Genomic DNA, 23,737 nt, shown 5'->3' with positions numbered 1-23,737 from the left:
CTGAGCTTGAGAAGTCAGGATCAACCGCCGATAATCCCGACGAGATCGGAACTTCGAGACGATACGCTCCTTCTTTCTCGACGCAGAAGTGGAACTTTCCAAACGTCATCTCCATGGGCTCCTCCAGATACGCATATGCATCCAAACGGGAGGGTGGGTGAGGTAGAAAATCAACTAGACCAGTTTCGATCTGTTTACCTCTGTCCATGATGTTGCTTGCCACCGATGAAGTCGACGATCTTGAACGTGCCATCGAGATCAGCTCCTTGTCGCCTTTAGATCTCACAGACGGCGCCAATTGACAAGGTATTAACTTGTCAATGCCTACAAGTAGTAGACTAGGGTTTCGTTGGATGTAGAGGGCAAGTAGATCTCGAAGGTTTCAGCCGAAAAGTACTCGACGATATAAAAACTAGGGTTTGTGAGACAATGAATCGATCCTTTCTTTGTCCCTCGACTCCCCCTTAAATAGGAGGCGGAGCCGAGGGATTCGTGATACACAAGTTTACAGAGTCCGGGAGGGTTTCTGACCCGTCCCGCAAGATTACAAGCGATGACTCCTATTACAACTCTAGCCTTCCTTAACAGTATCTCGGGCTTCCGAATCTTCTTATTCTTCGGGTCGTGGGCCTTCAGTAAACCCCGGGTACCATCTTCGGCAGGCCCATTGGGTATGCCTATGTCACCAGGAGTGAGATCCACCTACCACCTCCTCCCGCAATTACAGACGAAAATCGGCACCAGCTCAGAATAGCGGCAGCACCACACCCACCTCTATATGTTGATCCTAACTCCAATGGCGCGGTCTCGATGATTCAGAAAGCTAGGTCGTCTAATAGGGCTCAGAAAGTAATCTCACGACAAGTGTTCATGGCAGAGAAGATGCCTCCACCAACGATTGAGTACCTAAATTGGTCGGGACAGGACATCGGCTTCACAATTGCGGATCACCCGCAGCAAGTTCCTCGACCAGGACAGTCAGCACTTATCTTACCAGCGGTGATCCCAGGATTCGACGTATCTCGAGTATTCATAGATGGAGGCAGCAGTCTAAACCTTATGTATGCAGATACACTAAGGAAGATGAACATATCCCCGGCAAATCTAAAACCAACTGACACACGTTTCCATGGAATCACGCCAGAGAAGCCGAGTTATCCGTTGGGGAAGATCAATCTCGACGTTCAGTTTGGGACCCGAGAAAACTACAGGATAGAAAGGCTGGAGTTTGAAGTTGTGGATTTCCCGTCGCAATATCACGCCTTGTTGGGACGACCAGCATATGCCAGGTTTATGGCGGTACCACACTACACGTATCTATTGTGGAGGTTACCTGGACCTAAGGGACCAATTACAGTCAAAGGCAGTTTCGCGTTAGCTGATAAATGCGACAAGGATTTTCATCGACTGTCAGAGACTTTCGGGATGCAAGAAGAATATATGGCGTCAAGGCTCACAACTAATTATGATGTGTTGCCAGATACAGGAAGGCCACTTAGGGAGCCAACCTTCAACACTACTAAGGATTCCAAGGAGGTGCAGATTCACCCGACAGATCCAAACAAAACGACGTCCATTGCAACAGACATGGACCTCGCATAGGAAAGCGCGCTCGTCGAGTTCCTCCGTGAGCACTGGAAAATCTTCGCATGGTGTCCAGCTGACATGCCAGGAGTACCCAGGGAACTTGTCGAGGACCACCTAAACTTGGATCCAATAGCGAGACCAATCAAACAACCTTTGCGGCGTTTTTCAGAACCAAACCGCAAAGCCATGCTGTCAGAGATTGATCGACTCACAGAAGCTGGTTTTATCAAAGAGCTACATACAAAGGCCACGTGGGTAGCTAACCCAGTACTGGTCCCGAAGAAAAACACGAAAGTCCTTCGCATGTCTGTCTACTTTACGTGTCTCAATAAATATTGTCCAAATGATCACTTTCCCCTCCCAAAGATTGATCAAATCATCGACTCCACGGCAGGATGCGAACGTCTTTCCTTCCAGGACGCATATTCTGGTTATAACCAGATCAGATTAAAAGAAGATGATGAAGTCAAGACAACGTTCATAATACCTTATGGCGTGTTTTGCTACAGAACAATGCCCTTTGGTCTGAAAAACGCGGGAGCAACATATCAGCGGATGATGCAGAAATGCTTGGCAACACAGATTGGGAAAAACGTACAAGTGTACATTGACGATGTCGTCATAACATCAAAAAAGGGGACAACATTAATCGAGGATTTAAAGGAAACTTTCGACAACCTTGACAAGTTTTGCCTCAAACTGAACCCGACGAAGTGTTCTTTCGGCGTCCCTGCAGGAGAACTTCTCGGGTTCCTAGTCTCAGCAAGAGGAATCGAGGCCAATCCAGAAAAAATTCAAGCTATTGTAACAATGAGGAAGCCAATAAAGTTAAAAGAAATACAGCAATTAACTGGGCGAGTCGCAGCTTTAAGCAGATTCGTCGCCAGGCTGGGAGAAAAGGCGTTGTCGTTTTATGCTTTGATTAAGCAAGGAGAGAAGTTTCAGTGGAACGAAGAGGCGGACAAAGCTTTCGAGGATCTCAAACGCACAATCTCGACACCACCAATCTTGGTGGCGCCCAAGTGAAAGAACATTTCCCGCCCTTTTGGGTTTTGTGTGTTTGATGTCAACACTAGTTATATTTTTATGTGTGTTGATGTAGACAGGTACAAGTTTTCGAGAAATATACTTGATCGGTGAAATGGTTTGGCTGTTCTGAAGTTTTGAAGGTCTTTTTATTTTTGGCGGAAGTTCCGGCCCCAGCAGGCGGAAGTTCCGCCCAGATGCTTCCGGCAGAGGCCCTTCAGCGCAGTTCTGTTTACATGTTTTACTCTCTGACCGGAAGTTCCGGTGGTGCTGGCCTGAAGTTCCGGTCAAGCGAAACTTCCTCCCAACTTCCGGACAAGTTCCGAAAGTCAGCGATTTGTGGCTCAGTATGTCCAGTATGCTTTTTCTGGATTTTCGGAACTTAGCCGGAACTTCCGGTCACCGGAAGTTCCGCCCTAGTTCCGCCCCTATCTTTTCTGACAGGTTGCCTGACGAAGAATCTTCCTGGCGGAAGTTCCGGCCCTCCTGGCCGGTACTTCCGGTGCCAGCCGGAACTTCCGGCCCTCCTGGCCGGAACTTCCGGTGTTACGAGAAATGGTCCAAACGGTCAGATCTGAGAGCTCCAATCATATAAATAGCTCTCTTCTCCAAAGGGACAAGTTGCTCAATCATTGCACAAGAAATCTGCCAAGCTTCACCTCCATTAGAGCCACCTCAAGAACACAAGATTTGCAAGATCTCCTTCCTCCCCCAACCAAAGCTCTTGATCTTTGGAGATTCGAAGGAGGAGCCACCGATCTACATCCTCACCGAAGCGATTTTCATTTCCTCCTCATTTGTTTGAGGGATCTCATGCTAGTGTTCCTATTTGGTTCCCTAGTTGATTTGTGTTGATGTGTTGTTGTTGATTGTTGTATTGTTACAGATTCGGGAGCCTCCAATTCGGTTGTGGATGTGTGCCCCAAGAACCTTGTAAAGGCTCGGTTTCCGCCTCGAGGAAATCCCTTAGTGGAAGTGGGCTAGGCCTTCGTGGCGTTGCTCACAGGAGATCTGAGTGAAGTCTTCGTGACTGTTGGTCTGGCTTTCGTAGCGACCACACTCCTCCGAACGTAGACGTAAGGGAACTACGGGAATCATCTCCGTGTCATCGCGTGCTCCACTCTCGGTTACCTCTATCCTATTCTATCTCCTATATATTGTGTAGCTATATCTTGCTTAGTGATAACCTTGTCATATAGGTAAATTCACTTAGTTGCATATCTAGAGAATTTACCTTTGTGTCAAGCCTAAATTGAAAAAGAACTAAAAATTGGTTAGCACCTATTCACCCCCCCCCCCCCTCTAGGTGCGGCATACGATCCTTTCACCAAGGAGAATGAACCCCTCTTGCTATACATTGCAGCCACACCTCAGGTGGTCAGCACAGCACTCGTAGTCGAAAGGGAGGAAGAAGGAAAACTCCATGGAGTACAGAGGCCAGTATATTTCATCAGTGAAATATTATCGCCTTCAAAACAGCGGTACCCGCAGTACCAGAAGCTATCATATGGAGTGTTTACAACAGCAAGAAAGTTGCGACACTATTTTTCAGCGCATCCGATAATAGTGGTCAATGAGGCGCATTTATCCAATATATTAAACAATCCAGAAGCTACGGGTCGTGTCTCCCTTTGGGGAATAGAGCTTTCCCCTCGGGACATCACGTATGAAAAAAGAAAAGCAATAAAGTCGCAAATTTTACCAGACTTCATCGCAGAGTGCATGGAGCTACAAAATACGGGACCCCCGGATCTATCGAGAACCTGGACTATGAACTTCGACGGGTCCAAGAGATTAGAGGGAGCTCGAGCAGGCGTGATACTAATATCATCTGAAGGCGACAAATTAAAGTATGTCTTACGGATGACGTTTCCAAACGCGTCTAACAATGAGGCAGAATACGAAGCTCTCATACACGGGATGAATATGGCGAAGGCTTGTGGCGCAACCCGACTAAAAATCTTTGGCGACTCACAATTGGTGGCTCAGCAGGTCATGAATCAATGTGATGCAGTCAATGAAAGTATGATAGCATACAAGGAAGTGTATAACGAGCTAGAAAAGCTGTTTGATGGATGCGAGGTAAATCACATCAGCAGGTTGAGCAATGATGAAGCCGATGTTCTTGCAAATATTGGGTCGCAGTGTCTCGCGATTCCACTAGGCGTGTTTTGGGAGGAAATAGCCGAGAGATCTACAAAGCCGAAGAAACCAAAGAAGAAGGAGAAGGATGAGAAACACTCGGGGGCTACAAAAGTAGCATTGGAAGAAGAAGAGGAATAGGACCTAGTAATGATGGTGCAAATTCCATGGATGCAGGCGTACATATCATACATCCTAAGGAAAGAAATACCCGACGATCCAGTTGAAGCAAGGCGAGTTATTAGACGTTCCAAAGCCTTTACTGTGGTCAAAGGGGAGTTATACAAGCGAAGTATTTCAGGAGTGTTACAAAGGTGTGTCACACCCGAAGAAGGACGGCTAATTTTGAAGGATGTACACGAAGGAATATGTGGTCATCATGCAAGCAGTCGAGCCATAGCAGCCAAGGTTTTCAGAGCATGATTTTATTGGTTGACAGCAATCGATGATGCAAAAGAAATAGTTCGTACTTGTGACGCGTGCCAGAGATTTGCCGCAAAATCTCACTCTCCGGCAGCAGAATTGATGCCAATACCGCTGTCATGGCCTTTCGCGCAGTGGGGCCTCGATATGGTGGGAAAATTACACAAAGCTTCGCCAGGAGGATACGAGTACATGCTCGTCGCTGTCGACAAATTCACGAAGTGGATAGAAGCAAAGCCGATAAATTCACCAGACGGAGCGTCTGCAATCAAGTTCGTGAAAAGCATTGTCTTTCGGTTTGGAGTACCTCATAGCATCGTTATGGATAATGGTAGCAATTTTACATCCAAGGAATTCAAGGCATATTGTGCGGAGGTAGGCATCAAACTACACTTTGCATCAGTTGCGCACCCGCAGACTAATGGTCAAGTCGAGAAAGCCAATGGTATCATCTGCAATGGTATCAAGAAGCGTCTGCTGGTACCGTTGGAGAAAGCTCGACATACTTGGCCAGAGGAGTTGCCTAGTGTGTTGTGGAGTATTCGAACAACACCAAATACAGCGACACAAGAAACTCCGTTTTTCCTGGTCCATAGAGCTGAAGCAGTAATGCCGATAGAAATAGAGCATGATTCTTCGAGAGTAACGAAATATGACGAAGAGGCATCAAGGAAAGCATTAGAGGATGATGTCGATGCACTGGATGAAGCTCGAGACGAAGTGTTATCGTGGGTCACTAAGTACCAGCAAGATCTGAAAAACTACCACAGTCGACGATTGCGACCACGATCCTTCCAAGTAGGTGACTTAGTTCTTCGGCTGACACAAAAAAGCCATGAAAAACTCGAGTCACCATGGCTTGGCCCTTACATTGTCACAGAAGTAATCGAAGGAGGAGCATACAGAATAAAGGACAAGAAGACAGGAGTCGCCGAGCCAAACCCTTGGAACGTGGCGCAGCTCAGGCGTTTCTACGCCTAGAAGTCGAAATATAGTCTTCCTTGTAAACATACAATGTACTGAAACGCCCGCGAGTTTTCAGACGCACTCTTTTCCTTTTTCAGGGCACCGAGTGGGGCTGAAAAAGGTTTTTAATGAGGCGGACTCGCGGTGCTGCAATATAATAAAGATAGTGGAAATATACATCTTTTTCTTTGACAGACTCGGGGGCTTGCGCCCATAAATTACAATATACATATACATTGCCGACGAATACAACTTGCAAAAAATATTTCGCCTTGGTGCAAAGCACCTCGCAAAATAAAATGAAGATACAAAATAGTGATCAACAAAAAAAAATAAAGGGGCTCGGGGGCTAATACCCGCAAATATAGTACACTCAATATAATTTATTTTGCCTTGGTTCAACCTCGCATACACAATAGAGAAAATCGCCACCGAAACACTCGGGGGCTTGACGGGAAAAAATAAGAAAAATATATTCAGTGGCTTTACAATATAGATTATGCAACTACTGAGAAAAATCGACAAGATAAAGGAAAAACTCTCAATTGCTGCCTAGTATGTCATCTATGGTTATTCGCTCATTATTTGCAGCACGAGTACTATGTTCAGCATAGCTACCCTTCACGAAGAACTCAGCGTCCATCCGAAGCAGTTCATCCATCATGTCTTCCGCTACAGGGGTCACAACATCATCGATTTTGTCAATATTCCTCTTCCTCTTCGCCATCTTGGCCTGGCACTTGGCAACAATTCGACGCATGTTCAACTTTGGATAGCAGATTTGTATCATAATCATAGCAAATCTCGCGCCAGCAGACAATTGGGCCCGCACAAATCCATGGATTCGAGGTGCATCCCGAAATTTATCCATCAGAGCAGGAAGGGTTTCTGGCATCTTGTTGCGCGGGAACATGGTGCTGTAAACTAAAGACAATGTCCTTGTGCAGAAGTCGAGAAAATCGCGGACCTGATTCGCGCGATCTTGAAATCTGACGATTTGGCGAGTACGTTCAGGCGTAACCCAAAAATTAGAACCATGCTCCGATGCAAGTCTAAGAAGCACATTGGATCGAGCTTCAACACGTTGATCTTCGGCAGTGGTATCCAAAAAAGAACCTGTTTTCAGGGAAGGAATCAGAGAGGAAGGAAAAACAGCAGGAACAGAATCAAGTACGATTAAGCGGACGAAGTATACCCGTCATATCCAAGCTGGAATCATTCATCAGTTGAAGCATGTAATTCTCTCGTGAAGAAGCTTCGCGGCCTCGAATCGCGGCCTCTTTTACAGCTATAGCATCCTGAGCCTGCTGAAGCGCAACCTTTTCCCTCTCCAATGATTTTCGAGACTGCTCCATTATTATAAGTGCTTGCTTCTTCATAGACTGAAGCTGTTGGCGAAGTTCTTTCAAGTCTTGTGCTGAACCCTTACTCGAGGAATCTTCAATAAATTCATCATCAATAGGCGTTTTCTTCGAGTAGGAGGAAGTAGGAAAAGCTTCGGAGGGACGAGGAGCTGAAGTGTAGTTATCAAATACCAACTGAAAATAAAAGTATCGACATCAATCATCAAGCAAAATAGATTTCCATTGATTTTCAAAGTATTTACATGGCTATTACAAAAGGAGGGTCCCTAATAAACTAATGGGGCAGTTGTCGCCAAAGCTACTATGGCGACAGCATCAAAAGAGAAAAAAAAGACAAGGTGGTCTACTTGACCTCCGGCTTCGATGAACTAGGAGCGGGAGTTGGCTTGCATCCGAGGTAGGCGAGGATTTTCTTTGAGTTTGGCTTGGCAGCCTTAATCAACGACTGCCACCTTTTCGTTTCCATCTCCTTCGTGTCGCCAATTCTCGCCCAGTCGACATCTTGTTGGCTGTCAGCAACCAAGGCGATAGTGCCTTCAACACAAACTTTCAAACCTTCTTGGCGAAGTTTGAGCCCAAGATCTTCTTGAGAATTGAAGCACTTAGCGAGAGCAGTAAAAGTCGTGGGTTCTTCCTTCTTCGTGAAGAAGTAGGGAAAAAGCCGCGACAGACCTGTCCTAGCTTCGGCAAGGCCTTCGCGCGCCTCATCTCCATGGATCTCAAGGAGGGAAAGCGCGTCAAGAAGGCGATCACCTTCAGGATTTTCCAGATCATAATCTTGCTGCGTTTTTCCTAAATGAGTAAAAAGAAGGTTGTCAAGAAAAAGCAAGCAAGGACAAATATGACGACCCGAAGAAATGGCAAGGATCTGAGTACTTACTAACAAAACGTCGACTCTGCGACTCCAAGCGAGTAAGAATTTCTTTTTCACGAGCAGACTGCTGAGCTATATTGTCGCTCAAAGAAGTTTCCGCGTCATGAAGTCTTTTTCGAAGATCTTCGACGGCGGCAAAGATTCGTTTCAAACTTTCTTGCGAGCTCTTTCGCTTTGCTCTAACTTGATAGAAAGAGCGTCAGCGCGTTTGTTGGATTCCGCAAGATTCTCTGGCATAATGAACGACAGTAAAATGTCATGACAAAATAATGAAGGAGTATATTCAGCAGAAGAGGCAGATAAAAATAATACCTTCAAGCTTCTTGGCATGGTCACGGTACCCGACGAATTGGGTACCGAGACGGATAAATTCCTTCATCAAAGGCTGAAGAGAAGACCAAAGAAAACGAGAAATAAATATAGGAAGTGAAAGTTTGATAGCACCTAGCAAAAAACAAAGGGAGCCGAAGCACTGAAATGCTCGGAACGTAAAGAAAAAGAGTGAAAAACTTCCGTCATCCATTGAAGGAGTCGTGGAACTGCCAGTTAACAGGAGAGGTTCCTTGGCTGGTTCTACCCTAGCTCTCTTTGGTGAAGAGGCTCGGGGGCTCGCAACTGGAGTTGGATGCTCTGTATCTTGCTGAGGAGGCGAGGTTTCGTCCCCATCAGGTTGAGCTTCAGAGACAACTAAAGTACGAGACGTACTCGTTCGAGCAGTCGCGTCAATAGGTGGAGCTTCATCCTCGTCACCACTACAATAAATAAGGCGACAAGATAAGAAACAATATAGACAAAATATCGAGAGCAAGCAACAAAGAGCGGCAAGAACTTACGAGCTGACAAGGGCATCTTCGTACGGGTTGAAAGTTGTCCTTTCTTCAGTAGGAACAACTTCTTCGGCAGGAGGTGCACCGGTTTTGGAGGTGCCGGAATCGACAACTTCGTCCTTTTTTCTCTTGTTCCTTAGAGAAGCAGCTGAGGGAGGAGAGTGTGCCGATGCGGTAGGCTCGGATTCAACTTCTTTTTCAGAGGATGCCGCGGATTTTTGAGAACCCGCGATTTCACTCTCAGGGCGAGAAGTACCCTGGTTGTCGTCGGTGACAACAGCCCGTTCTTCGACTTCTCCACCTTCAGGAAGGGGAGGAAGAGAAGCTAGAACTGGATGATTCTACAAAGACAAAGAATGCCGACAAGAAGTTATGCAAGGGATGTCAGCAAACATAGTAGTCGACAAAAAATAGTCAAACAAAAATTACCTGAGGGAGCGCGTTGGTGGCGCTATATGGTTTCACGCGACAAGACGACGGGACAGGGTCTTTCTTGCTGAGCGAAGAGATTTTTCGGACAAGTTTTTCTAAGTCCTTGACCGACAAATCTACCGACAGGCGATCCACATCTGTGTCACCAGCATACATCCAGAGGGGGTTTTTGCGAGCTTGCAGAGGCTGCACCCTAATCCTAAGGAAATACGCCGTGATTTGGATACCCGACAATTCTTGTCCACGGGTATTTTGAAGCTCGTGGATGCGTGTCATCAGCGTCTCTGTCGCCGTTTTTTCTTCGTCGCTAGCCTCTGCATCCCAGGACCGGCGGCGACAGATTTTTTCATTGCCATCGAAAGGGGGAATGTTGTGTTCCACCGAGCCATGGCTCTCCTCGTGGATATACAACCATTTTTTGCGCCACCCTTGAACTGAGTCAGGGAATTTGACGTCAAAGTACTCGACATCAGGGCGGACGCAGATCACAACGCCGCCTATGTTATAGGCAACGTTGGGAGAGCCATTACGGCGAAGCAGGAAAATGCGCTTCCATAAAGCCCAGTTCGGCTGGACTCCAAGGAAAGATTCGCAAAGAGTGATGAAGATCGAGATGTAGAGGATGGAGTTGGGAGTAAGATGGTGAAGTTGCAATCCGTACACAAAAAGCAACCCACGCAGAAAATCATGAATGGGGGAAGAAAGGTCGCGGATGAGGTGGTCAACGAAACTGACCCGATACTCGATAGGAGGGGATGGATAGCTCTCCTCGCTGGGGAAGCGCAGCGAGTCTTTCTGCTTGCTGATCCCAAGTTTCTTCAGCAAGTTGATATCTTGGGCGGAGATTTTGGATCTCTCCCACTCAGTGCTCCCCAGATCCGCGGTCGCCATCTTGGACTCAGGAGTGCTGTGCCTGGTGAGCCGCGCGCGCGGTGGCATCAACAATGGCGTAGGCGTGAAGCGCGAGTGTGGCTGAGATCGGGAAGTGTTGGTTGCAATGGGGGATTTTTGCAGAGGAGAACAGAGGTGCGGCGCAAGCAAAAGATTGACTGGAGGAAGAAGACGACCTTAAATAGAGAATCGGCGGAACGACGCACCATTGTATGGAATAACTGTGGGATGGATGCTATCCACGTGGCTAAGGGGTAAAAATGTATTTTGACTATGAAGGAACAGAACAGGCGCTACAGTACGTGCGCCAGAAAAAGTGGAGGACGTGTGTCCCCCACTTGCACGACGTGTCAAATTGATGAGGGTTTTGGGCCCGCAAGACAGAGAGAGCGTTGTTCGCGTCTTCCCGATACAATGGTCGTGGCTATCGTCAGCACTGACGTCACTTTATCAATGGAAAAAAGATCAGCTTCGATAATTTGAACATTCGCGACAAAGAGTGATGACTGGTAATGTCGAGAGCCTTTGATCAAATACAAGTTTTTGATCAAATGCTCGGGGGCTACTTTTGAAGAAGGAAATTTCAGGTATGACAAAACAGAAATGGTGAGAGCCTATGATCAAATACAAGCATTTGTTCATAGCCTCAAGAGCTTCCCATCTGAGCGCTGGTCGCGCACCCGATAGATATGAAAAGCTCGAGAAAGAATAACAATATAGCGACAGAAGGTACTAATTTGTTGAGCCTACAACCAAGTACAAGTCCTTGGCTGTAGCCTCGGGGGCTACTCCCATCGGGAACGCAGTTCGCGTGCCCGATGAAATTATAAAAAAGAAGTGAGCATATTTCAAGTTATACAAATAACTCTACATATACTCCCATCGGGAAGGCAAGATAAGTCATATGTTGACTCAATAAAATGTGCTATTCCAACAGCCGAAAAAGAACTCGACAATATATTCTCAGAGCGCCAAAGTCACGAATAATCTCTGAATTCCGCAAAACTTTGCGAAGGTAAGACCCTAGATCCGTTCTGAGCGGCGTGGCACCGTCTCTGACGTCGGTTTGCTACTTTTTTCCGTATCAATAGGTGCGAAGAAAAATCCTAACGGACGCGTTAAGTACCCGATAAAATATGACTGGGACTCGACAGAATGGTAAGACCTTAAGCGGCACCTGTCGAAGTTAACACCAGTATCCCGAGATCATGTCCAGGGACGTGATCTTGAAGTAGGTTTTTGCGGATTGCCACTAGAGCAGTTAACTAGTACCTGATCCGTCAGATGAACTAGCCCCAATTACCATGATCCCTGTACAATATATAATTGTGTGTCTAAAGGTATGCAATAAAGTCGACAAAGTTATTGGATGATTGTAAAGTTGGAGATTTTCCCTGATTCTTCGATTCAAGCAAAATCTCGGGGGCTACTGACATAGGCATCCCCAATGGACCTGCCGAAGATGGTACCCGGGGTTTACTGAAGGCCCACAAGTCGAAGGATATGAAGTTCGGAAGCCCAGTTATTATTAAGGAAAGTTAGAGTTGTATTAGGAAATATAGAGACTTGTAATTTTACGGGGCGGCTTAGAAACCCTCCCGGACTCTGTAACTTGTGTATTACGAATCCCTCGGCTCCGCCTCCTATATAAGGGGGAGTCGAGGGACAAAGAGAGGATCGAATCCATTGTCAACATAACCCTAGTTTCTTAATCGTCGAGTACTTTTCGGCTGAAACCTTCGAGATCTACTTGCCCTCTACTTCTAACGAAACCCTAGTCTACAATACGTAGGCATTGATAAGTTAATACCTTGTCAGCGGGGGAGCAAACTTGTTACGAAAAAATCTTGCATTGCGCTCGCACCACACCTCCCAAGAAACTAACAAGGTGAGGGAAGCCATAGCTTTGCGGTTGACCGTTGCATCATGGGACATTCTTCTCCACCATTTCTCAATAAAAAGCCGCGCCCAATGCGATGGAACCAGCTCCGGGATGCCTAACCATTCTTTAACCCGAGTCCAAAGGCACACGGTAAAGCGACAATGAACGAAGAGGTGATCCACCGTTTTTGTGACTTGCTTGCAAAGAGGGAACATAACGCAATTTGGCCACCCCCGCCTCTCAAGCCAGCCCGCTCCAAATGCGCTTTTGATTCGCAAGCCACGCAAAAAAATTAACTTTTGGCGGAGCCGAAGCTTTCCAAATGTACTTATCCATGGCCGAGGCGGTGGACCCAAAGAATTGCAACTCGTAGGCCGACTTGGTGGTGTAGCCACCATGCGAAGTGAGCCTCCAAATGATGTCATCATCGACGTCGTGTCTAAGAGTGATGGAATTCAATAGAGTCCAAAGCTCAACTGATTGGCGAAGGTGGTCCGGGGTAAAAGGTCTTCCCAAGTCAATCTTGACGATCCAAGCATGCTCATGAAGGGCTTGGGAAACCTTCCAGTTTTTCCTCTTGGAAGAGTCGAAGATGAGCGGAGCAATATCAATAGGCTTCCTTCCGCCAAGCCAAGGGACATGCCAAAAAGGCATTTTCTTTCCATTCCCTAGAGTGATGGAAGTGGCGGCGTAGAAGATATCCATATCATCTTTGTTGCAAGGGTTACCGTAGCCAACCCAAATCTTGTTGGGGTCTTTCCACTCAAAACAAGGCCACCGAAGGCGTAGAGTTGTAGCAAATTTTCCCGTATGAAGGATGCCAAGACCACCCAATTTCTTGGGGCGGCACACAAAGTCCCAATTGACCTTACACTTGGCAACAATAGTAGTGTCCTTGGCGGACCAAAGGAAAGCTCTTTGGATCTTGTTGATGAATTTGATAGTTTTCTGCGGGACCGTAAGCGGCGTGAGATGGTAGATGGCTTGTGAGGCGATGACAGATTTGATCAAGGCGGTGTGGCCGATCGTGGTAACAAATTTGCCATTCCAAGAAGGGAGCTTGCCGACGCACTTATCCACAAGAAATTGGAAGTCCACCCTCCTCAAGGAACGAACCGAAAGAGGCAACCCAAGATAATGCACACGGAAAGAGGTTCTCGCCGCCAGCACCCCTTCATGGATATCATCAAGGTCAAGGATATCATCAAGGTCGACGCCAACGCATCTAATGGAAACAACGGAGCTTTTCTCAAAGTTGGTATGAGCCCGGTGACCATCCCAAAGTGGCCAAGAATGTCCGCAAAGTTTTGAATATCCTCCTTGAAAGGGGCAATGAAGACCGCCGCATCGTCTGCATAAAGGGAAGTCCCAAGGATGGAGCCTCTACCCCGGAGCTTTGTAGGAGGCCCAAATCCATCGCATGCTCCAAAATTTGCGAGAAGGGGTCAATGCCAAGGACGAAGAGGAGCGGGGAAAGAGGGTCCCCTTGCCTCAACCCGCGGCCATGAGAAATAGGGGGTGGGCCACCCCGTTTAGAAGGACCCACGAGGTGGAGGTGATGAAGAGGGCCAAGACCCATTCACGGAATCGGTGAGGGAAGCCCCGACGTTGAATGTGGTCGATGATGTAGTCCCAACGGATGGAGTCAAAAGCCTTCCGAATATCAAGTTTGAAAAGAAGCGCCACGGTTTTGTTCTTGTGAAGCCTTGTAGCGAGGTTTTTGACGTACAAAAAGTTGTCATGGATGCTTCTTCTCTTGATGAAAGCACTTTGGGCATTGGAAACGAGATCATTCATAAGGGGTCCGAGCCGCAAGGCAAGCATCTTGGCAATAGCATGAATCAAGCTAATGGGACGGTAGTTGGAGATAGCCTCGGCCCATCTTTCTTGGGTAAAAGGGCGGTACTACATGGCAGTGGAGTTGTTGGATTTGTAGATCATCTTCCGGACCAAGACTTGAACCAAGAACTCAATCTTGTCGTCATACTAGAGATCGTACTTGTGGATATACTAGAGATCGTACTTGTGGATGATCATCAACAAGTTCCCCTCAGCACCATCTGGTCGCCGTGACAGGCGATCTGCACCCACTCATCACACCAGCGGCAGACAGACACCCCCACGCTGCAAGGCAGTGGTGGGATTCTTATCCACACCCTCAGGCACTTGTAGAACGTTGGTGGAACAACAGCCATATGCAAGTCATTCACGTCCAGTTAGACATAGCGCAAGAGCGAGGAATGAGGGGCCTGGGGATGTGCCCAATCTTTGCTAACGGCCATGGGTGCACGGTGGCACCGCTGCTGTCTCTACCTACCAGGCACCACCAGTTTCACCGCCTTCGTCCAACAGTTCAATGCTGATCATGTCACCAACTTGCAGGTCATACTCCAGCCATATATTTGGGTCACCCCTACAAGCTACGCACAGACTCGCATCAGGAAACACAGTACAGATTAAGCAATAGTTTCACCTCGTACTGCGTCGATTATGAGAATAATTGCCCTATTTTGTCATGACAAACTAACTGATGTGCAACATGCATGTACAAAAGAATGATTTCTAAAATGCATGTACTTATAGGCTGATTGCTCAAAATAATTTGTGCACGTGCAAGAATATTTTATGACGCAACACCCCAGTCTTTTAGCATGTTTGTAGAGAAAGTTGATTAATCTGGATGACAAACTGATTCAGAATGGCTATATATTCTACTTAGTATAAACATGAAGCATTTTCCCTTTGGAGGAACATAACAATGAATTAAGCACCAAGAGATAGCGTAAATAACAGTAACATCTTGAATAAACAAAATATTTGTTCATGCCCAACAGCCAGGGGTAATAAAGCTTCCATTTTCCATAAAATGGAATTCAAGGACAACTACTAAACCGTTCAACTTGATGGTACATAGCGAAACGCCATGGATATGTATAATGTGGAGGGCTTTCACAAGGTATGCTCTAGTTAGCCATAATTGTGTATCGAGTAAAAGAAGCCAATAAATTTAGTAAATGCTCATAAATGTAACTACAAATCTTTCTGTAGGCTGTACAATTTTTTGTCAAACATGGAACTATACATCGAATATCCGTATGTTTTCGTTAGCTTATGTCAAACCGGATCTTGGATGACACATCAACCCTGATAAACTTTTAATGTTCACTCTAGTTTCATGTTTCTAACCAATATAGTAATTTCACTATATTACCATTGTGTGATATTAAAGTAGACAAAAAAATGGCTCAGGAAACTGGGTGGAAATATATCTCACATGACCATGAAATACTGTACGATTACATTCAGCTACATTTTGGAGAATCTTAGTTATTACACTAAGAACCTACTGATATCATTTTGTCAAGTCAGACACTGTATTTTCAGACCATGATTCGAAAATAACAAGTTGTAGGTTCATAGTAAACCAGACGCTACTACTACTACCTCCGATCGGATTAAATAGCGCTGAGTGGTGTAGAGGGTGTAGCTTACATGTGCCCGCGTCGATAATAGATCAGAGGTAGTACAAGTTAGCAGTTAATGTGTTCTCCGGTTAAAGTGCCATGCAAACTGATCGACAGCCATCATTGCTTGTGAAGCCGAACCAAGTGAACCATCATACCTATGCATTAGATACCAATGTAAATTGATTACTACTTTTGGCAGACCAAGCTGTATACTAACAATACTTAAAGGAAACATGATAGATGTGTTTATGAATTAAAAGTTGAACAAGGAGATACGTACATAGATACCAATAAGTAAGCTCCAATCTGCATAACCAAAACTCCTTCACCCTCGTGTTTTGTTGAGTTGACACAACGGGCACAAAACCAGTGCGCATGGATTGAGGTGACTAAATCTGCATATGTGTAACTTGCAATCACAATATTGCTGGAGATAACAAGGAATGATCAGGTTTAATAAACTATCCTAAGGCAGTAAGGAAGATTTAGACTCACATTGGTTTGGCCCAATAGAGAAGAACTCTGTCTGCAGATTGTTCCTTCTAAAGAAATCCATGAACGGTTGCAGATCAACCGCAGTAAATCTTGCTCCCTCTTGCTCTGCTCTGGACAGGTCAATAAGATTGTGACTTCCAACTTCTGGAATTTCTCAACATTCATGTAGCTTAATGAAAAGGGGATCACATATTTGACAGTTTGTATCTTTCTAATCTTCGATTCAGTAATTGAACTACATATTAAACAATGCATCCCAAAGTTTAGTTTATCAAATTGGCATTTTAAATGCAACTTTCAGTAGCTGTGGCTGGAATATTATTGATACTCGTATTAAACTACAACCAACATTCCAGGCCAGTTTCAGTCAAACAGCCACAATTCCATATTCATATGCAACGTTCTAGCTATTGAAGCATCGAGACTGAACTAAATTGACATCGCCAACCCCCAAACCTGCAACGGCTGAAATGCCCGTTAGATTACCCGTGCTCTCGGAGTGGGGGGGTGAGACTTACATGATGGGGAGGAGACGAGATGGTCCGGTCGGGTCGTAGTTGAGCAGCAGCGCCGCCTTAACTGGCATCCCTGCAAGAGGATGGGGATTAGTTCCCACGAGAGACCAGAAGGAGGAGCGAAGAGTGAATCAGGGAAGGGGCAGAGGAGGGGAGGGGAGACCGGAAGAGCCGACGTGCTTCCCGGTCCACTTCTCCCACGCCCGGCGCGCCGACGACCAGTCCGCAGCCATAGGAGAAGTGACGCGCCCGGCTGCGCTCGGCAAAGGCGGCGGAGGCGGAGGAGCAACGGCTGCCGGAAGTGAAGACCCAGAGTTGAGTTCTGTACTTGTGTTGTGCGGTAGCCCGGGCCCAGCCCGAAGTTTGTTCTGGGCTTTCTTCCAAGGATTCGTGCAGCCAACATTCAACCCTATTTGAAAGTACTCAAGGGCTGGCATGGGTGGGCCGGCCCAGGTACAACTATTTTGAACTGTGTGAACTTTTTTATTTTTCACATCAACATGCTTTTTGAACAGTATGAATATTTTTAGATCCCCATGAACATGTTTTTAAAAAATCTGCGAAAAAATCCTTGTAAGCATTTTTTGAACTATACACAAATGATTCATGTCAATTTTCTAAAATATTCTTATCAACACTTATACCTATATCAACTTAATTTCCACTTAACTTGACATAAAAAATAATGAAAGACAAGAAAGAGAAGTAAATATAAAGAAACAAAAGTAAAAAACCAGAACAAGAAATAAAATGAAAAATGAAAGCTGCACTCTACTGGGCCAACCCACCAGCCGACCGTCTTTCACACGCGAGCACAATAGATGTTCAAAAAGAAGCGAGTCCATATGTGGGAGCTTCTATACCTAAGCTTCTATTCTGCACCTTAAGCAACTCGCGGGGGCTCCTCATGCCTACAAACACCCCTAACTGGGCTGCATTAGTTATGGCACATTACAAACATGTGAGATTTTTCTGTGTTTTTTTTTTTTGAGAAGCACAGTACAAGCACAGACGCTCACATACATGCGCATACACTCACCCCTATGAACACACACACGCACACCTTACCCCTATGAGCACCTCCGTAAGACTGAGCCGGCGGATTTGATCTTAAAATTGACGAAGTCACCACAGGCGCCTCGTTGTCGACGGGAACGTCGCCTCCCACTGAATGAATGTTCCGCCTTTTATGAGACACACAGATGTCAAACCTAGGGTTTGAACTCTGGTGGGTTGGGGATACAACCATCCTCCTAACCACCCAACCTCAGGTTGGTTCTTTCCTGCTCTCCTTTTCTTTTGTTTTATATTTCCTATTTTTTATTTTTTTATAATAAATTTGAACAAGTTATAAAGTTTCCATTTACTTGAAAAATAGTTAATTTATTGGTTACCACTTTCTCACATCTATCACACACTTTCAAGTCTAAACTCTTAAATTTAGTTAGTTTGTATGCTTCTAGGTTAATAGTGTTAAGCAAAGAAATCAACCTTGAATCTTTGATCCAAGTCTAAACATGTAGCTCGTTTTTGAAAAATTCAAAATCCGCAGTTTAAACTTTCAAAAAAAATCTGAAAATAAATATAGATGTCGACAATGTTGTGTTCTACCACTGTTTGAAATTTTAACTCAAAATACCTTATATATGGGGTTGTATAAATCTGACATCTATAGTAGCGAACAGTGCAGAATTTCAAAACCTCAAAATATGTCATATTTTGTCATTTTTTGTGCGTACTAGAATATAATGTATTTCGAGTTTAATTTTTGCATGTAAGTAGGTCACAATATGATGTACATCAAGAATTGTTTTCCCAATTTTTTGAAACCTTTAAATATCGTTTAAAAATTTCTAAGAAAAAAGAGCTATATGTAGCTCAAGCTGCAAAAAAGTCAGATTTTTTTACGGTTTTTCGCCCGACTTTGCATCAACTTGATGGCATGCAGAGAAGGTTTGAGTGTTTGTAATACCCCAAATTTCAATAAAAAGAAAGTTAGAGAATTCCAGAAAACAAAATTTCAAACCAACAAAAACTTTTCTATTTGCATATAGTACCATGCATAGGACTTGTGCATTTGAGTGATATGCCATGATGATTGCTTTTACTTGTATTTGATATGCTCTAAAACCCTAGTGTGATCATATGAAGATCACCAACCAAATAAAACAAAGAGGAAGAAATTCCAATAATTGAAAAACCCTAAAAACCCTAACATATGCTCTATGGCATTTTTATAAATTTTGACCCTAGACCTATTTGGTCTTCACCATTAGTTGAATAATGTTATTAAACCCTTATTACAACTTTTGGAATCAAAATTTCACAACTCAAGTGAATTTCAAACACAAATCCCACTCACATATGATAATGGTCAATTTTGACAATTCTAGTCTGATCACCACTTTGAGCCCTTGCCATTCAATTTTCCCAAACCAATTCTTGCTAACTCTTTGCACCATTTCAAAGTCAACATCAAGGTGAGCAACTTTGATGAAGATCATCATGCCAAATTCATCCTTGATCATGAGCAATGCTCATCCAAAGTTCCAACTTTTTAACTTATGGAACATTCCCCACTTAACCATTTTGACAAACTTTTGAATTCTAATTTTTCCACCACCACCTCAAATCACCTCTGGTCATTTACAACTAATATCAACACTCACATTTCAAAAACTTTCACCTTTTGAATTAATTCAAACTTGGACATTTTTCACATTTTCCAAATATGACACTATTACACACTATTTGCAAATAGTGAATCTACCTAACCTAAACTACCCTAACCTATTCCATTATGTTCCCTGGTCCCCTTAAGCCCTAAATGGAGCATAGTGAGGCTAAGAGAGAGAGAGAGCAAGCTAGGGCATGGCCATGCCGGCCATGTCCCCGAGCTCGTCGAGCTCCCTCTCCTCTCCTTGCACCACTGCCCTGGCCCCCTCGCCACCGTGCGCCAACGAGACTCCTACGCCACCCTAGCATCGCCATTGTCGAGCTCGACGACGACACACGCCGGAGAACGCGCGCCCAAAACCGCCAGTATGCCGCTCGCGTCGCGACCATGCGCGCCATGGACGCGCACTGGCCACGCGCCGCGCAGCCACCTCGCTCACGCCCTGGACCCCCTGCGAGCGCCTTGAGCACGCACTCGACACCGCGACGCCGTTGGACACGCTCTCGACCACGACCCGCACCCGCCGTCGCCGGAGAAGCCAACCCTGGTCCGCCGCGGACGCGACGGACATGGAAGAAACGCGACACCGCCAGGCCCTCCCCGACCAAGCTGTCGCCACTCAGAGGACCGTGGCGATGCCACGAACACACCTGCGCCCTCGCCTAGCTCGATAGCTCGCCGGAGCAGCCACGCCCATGTCGCCCACCTCACTGCCCCGCAACCCTCTCTCGATTCTATAAATAGGAGGTTCCCTGGACCAAACCAACGACACCAGCTCACTCCCCACCTCTCACTGCTTCGCCACCACCACTCCACTCACTTGATCGTCGCCGGAGCCGCCCCAATTTGAAGCTCGGAGCCGCCCGTACCTGGTGGACGCCGCCGTCGATTGGAGCCACCTCAGGCGACGCCACCTGTACCTGGAGCTTTGCCGTCATCCACATCTACCTCGAGCACATTGCCAACCCTTGCTGGAGCCGCCGTAAGCTCTCCCACCCCCTACTGCCGCCGCCGCACCGTCGGGTTCTCGTCGGAGACGACGACGAACCACGGCCCTCCGATCCCCTTCTAATCCAACGCCTCTCGTTGATCGGTACCGCTTCGGGCGTTATGAGCCGCTGACAGGCGGACCCCACCCTGTCAGGCAGCCCGGGCGTCTGTGGACCGTGGTGGGCTGGACTGGGCCGTTTTTATTCGAATCGGGCCCAGTTTCGTTTCCCGCCGGCCTTTTAATTCAAACTAGATTTAATTAATTCAAATAAATTTGAATACTGCCTCCACTTTGAAAATCAATAGTTTCAAATTGGCTAAACCAAATTTAGTGAACTTTATATGGTTGGAAAGCTACTGAAATTATCTAGCCAATGCCACTGGCCCCATGGTCAGATTCTTTGTAGAATAAATGTGATAAAAATAACAAGACAGGGACTTTTCCCTATTCAAATAATTATTAAAAATCAACCAAAATAGATATTAAGTTAATTCCAACTCTAATAGCTCACATTTGACTTACACTAATTGTTTATGCAATAAAATGGTGTGGTCACTTTGTATGATCATGCCATGGTTTAATGAATGGATATTATGGCTAGTTTAACTAGTTGATATTGTCCAAAACTATTAAAACAAATTATGTGAAGTCTTATACTTCATTTAAACTTGTCTCACATGAATTCATGGGATGTTTGGACCCCTGGTCCCAAACTCTCTTATATGAATTACTTGAGATTTAAATCAAATGTAGTGTTATTTAAATAGTATGAGGTGATCCACCTCATTTAAATCATTTTCCCAAATGATGATGATGAACATTTGACTTAGGTCAATATGAGTTCATCCATGATTGTTTGAGAAATTAAATCTTAAGAAGATTTCAATGAGAGGAAACTATTTCTCAAGAACCCTATGGAAACTATCATTTACATATGAAATACAAAGAAGTGAATTCTACTTAACCCCCACAACCCATGCACCCTAGTTAATTTATTTGTGTGCATAGAGTAGTTTGTGTGTTATATGTGATGTATGGAATAGCCATTGAATTAGTGAGTAATTATACTCGTATTCAAATTTAGACGGTTGCACCGGAGAGTACGCCGAAGAAGAAGGTTGCTACCAAGAGGAGGAGGAGGAACAGTTTGAGAACTACCAAGGCAAGCTATTACCAATGCAAGCTAATATTCTTGCAAAGTGCAAAGCCCCTTGGGGCAAGGCACCATGTTTCTTACCTTTTCTTATATGAACCCATCCCAAGTTTTTACTTTACAAGTTTTTACTTGTTTTCTAAATGAGTTACTTTTATAGTTAACTTTGGTCAAAGTACAAGTTGATTACTAGAGTAGTGAGTTAGTCTCTCTAAGCAAAGCAAGATAGCACCCCTCATGAATTAGAGCTAGTGCTAATGAATTAAAACTTGACTACTCTAGATGGGAACAATGTGAATTAGAAGTGATTTTTGAAACCTTGGAATGAAGATGCATTCCATTGAATAATTTTTGGAAGGTGATTGTGAACAAGAGAAGATGGTGATTTTTGATAAACAATGATGTTGGTTTGAATGCGATACCTTTCCAATTATTAAGTACCCCCACAATACCTGATTATGGGTAGGGCTTAACTGGAAGTTTATGCGTCTTAGTATGGGTTCCCTCTAAACAAGCGTCATCGGGGTTATGCCGAAAGCTGCCTCTACCACAAAAGAAATGATATGATATGATGCGAAATGAGGTGAATGTCCGGCCCAAGCCCTGTGCAGTTCCCAGGTTGACAGTTGGTCTTCACTGGGAGGCCAAGCTCATGGGGAGAGGTGCTCATACTAGGATTCGTAAGTGAAAGGTTATGGTTGATGATCCGCGTACTGTGTTACGATGATTCGGGGAAATCCCGACGGATGAAATCAAATGTTGTGGCACAAGTGTGTAACCTCTGCAGAGTGTAAACCTATTCGAATAGCCGCGTCCACGGTTACGGACGGTTGGAAAGGCCATACAGTTTCCGATGTCATATCTTTGAAAATGATGTGAAAAGGATGATGGTGAAAGGACTTGTGGTGGATTGAATTGAAATCACCACTTGAATGGTGGGAATGACACTAATGTTCCCACTTGAGTTAGTTAGCACTTGAATAAGCTTTTCTCAAACTTTGTGAACTAAAACTAGCTTTATGCAAATAAACTAGAGCTTAGCCAACCATACTAGAATGTCTAACACTTACATTAGTATTAGTTTGCGAGTACTCAACGTACTCACGGCTTTGTCCCTGGCTATTCAAATGGCCAGAGTATGAAGATGATCAAGGAGACGACCAGCAGGACGCCTACGACAACTAAGCGCCTTCCGACGTCAAGCGTTGGCCTGTGGACTAGAGAGTCCTTGTATCTTACGCTTCCGCTATGTTGAACTATGAACTTGTGTTTGTTCGTTGATCAATAGATCAACTATTCGTGTAATAGGGATCATGTGATTCCAATTTGTAAGACTTATGGTTTGTAATGAATGATGACTGTGATACTTAACTATTATACCTCGCAACAACAATATTCCTGGGATTGCGATGTATGACATAATAGGCATTCGGACTTAAAAATCCGGGTGTTGACAAGTTGGTATCAGAGCCATTGTTTGACCTTAGAAGACCTTAGTTAGAATGGGCGTTCTGAAAAATTTAACTTTGAAATCAAATGAAAGAAACTATTTGTGAAAATTTACTACACTCTTGTCTTTGAGACTTTGCCAAAATTTGATGAATCATGTTCTATCTTATTTGAATCAACTTAAAACTTTGCCACACTTTGCACTCTCTAACTTACTCATCCAATTCTCTTTCAGATGGCGCTGAATGAACCCATCAACACCAAGTTTTACCAGCTTGGGAACGGAGGAAGCTTGATCTTCGAGCACGACCTCAACGCCCTCTCTGACTTCCCTGGGCGCCCACACCCCGAGTTTCACGGGGTTCAGCTGGACGACACGCCCGGAGGAGAGTTGCAGTGGGTGATCACTGCCGACTTGAGGGGCAAGATGGAGCCTCCCACTTCGGAGAGGATCCTCTTCTCCTTCCGCGAGAGCAACTGGCTCGACGGACTCGCACGTGGTCTTCAGGAGGCACTTGCGCTCCTTTGTGGACAGAACGTGGTGAGCATCCTCGCCTCTCGCTACGCCCACCTGGT

General features: G+C 45.2%; 1 protein-coding gene across 2 annotated transcripts; it reads right to left on the bottom strand.

Annotated features, from left to right (window-relative positions):
- Nucleotides 1–14,815: 14,815 nt before the first annotated feature.
- LOC127294613 (uncharacterized) lies at nucleotides 14,816–17,203 on the bottom strand. Of its 2 annotated transcripts, XM_051324467.1 has the most exons (6): nucleotides 17,055–17,203; nucleotides 16,895–16,964; nucleotides 16,377–16,486; nucleotides 16,162–16,276; nucleotides 15,907–16,036; nucleotides 14,816–14,834 (listed from the first exon to the last, which is right to left on the bottom strand). In XM_051324467.1, the coding sequence occupies exons 1-5, from the start codon at nucleotides 17,122–17,124 to the stop codon at nucleotides 15,952–15,954; spliced, it is 450 nt and encodes a 149-aa protein (XP_051180427.1). In that variant the 5' UTR covers nucleotides 17,125–17,203; the 3' UTR covers nucleotides 14,816–14,834; nucleotides 15,907–15,951. The 2 variants fall into 2 exon arrangements, with proteins under 2 accessions (XP_051180427.1, XP_071675015.1); XM_071818914.1 differs by lacking the exon at nucleotides 14,816–14,834 and having other exon boundaries at nucleotides 15,669–16,036.
- Nucleotides 17,204–23,737: the final 6,534 nt, after the last annotated feature.

This window comes from Lolium perenne, chromosome 4 (assembly GCF_019359855.2).
Source record: "Lolium perenne isolate Kyuss_39 chromosome 4, Kyuss_2.0, whole genome shotgun sequence".
Taxonomy (NCBI): Eukaryota; Viridiplantae; Streptophyta; class Magnoliopsida; order Poales; family Poaceae; genus Lolium; species Lolium perenne.
Note: the sequence above shows the minus strand (reverse complement) of the source record. Positions and strands in the feature narration are given on the sequence as shown.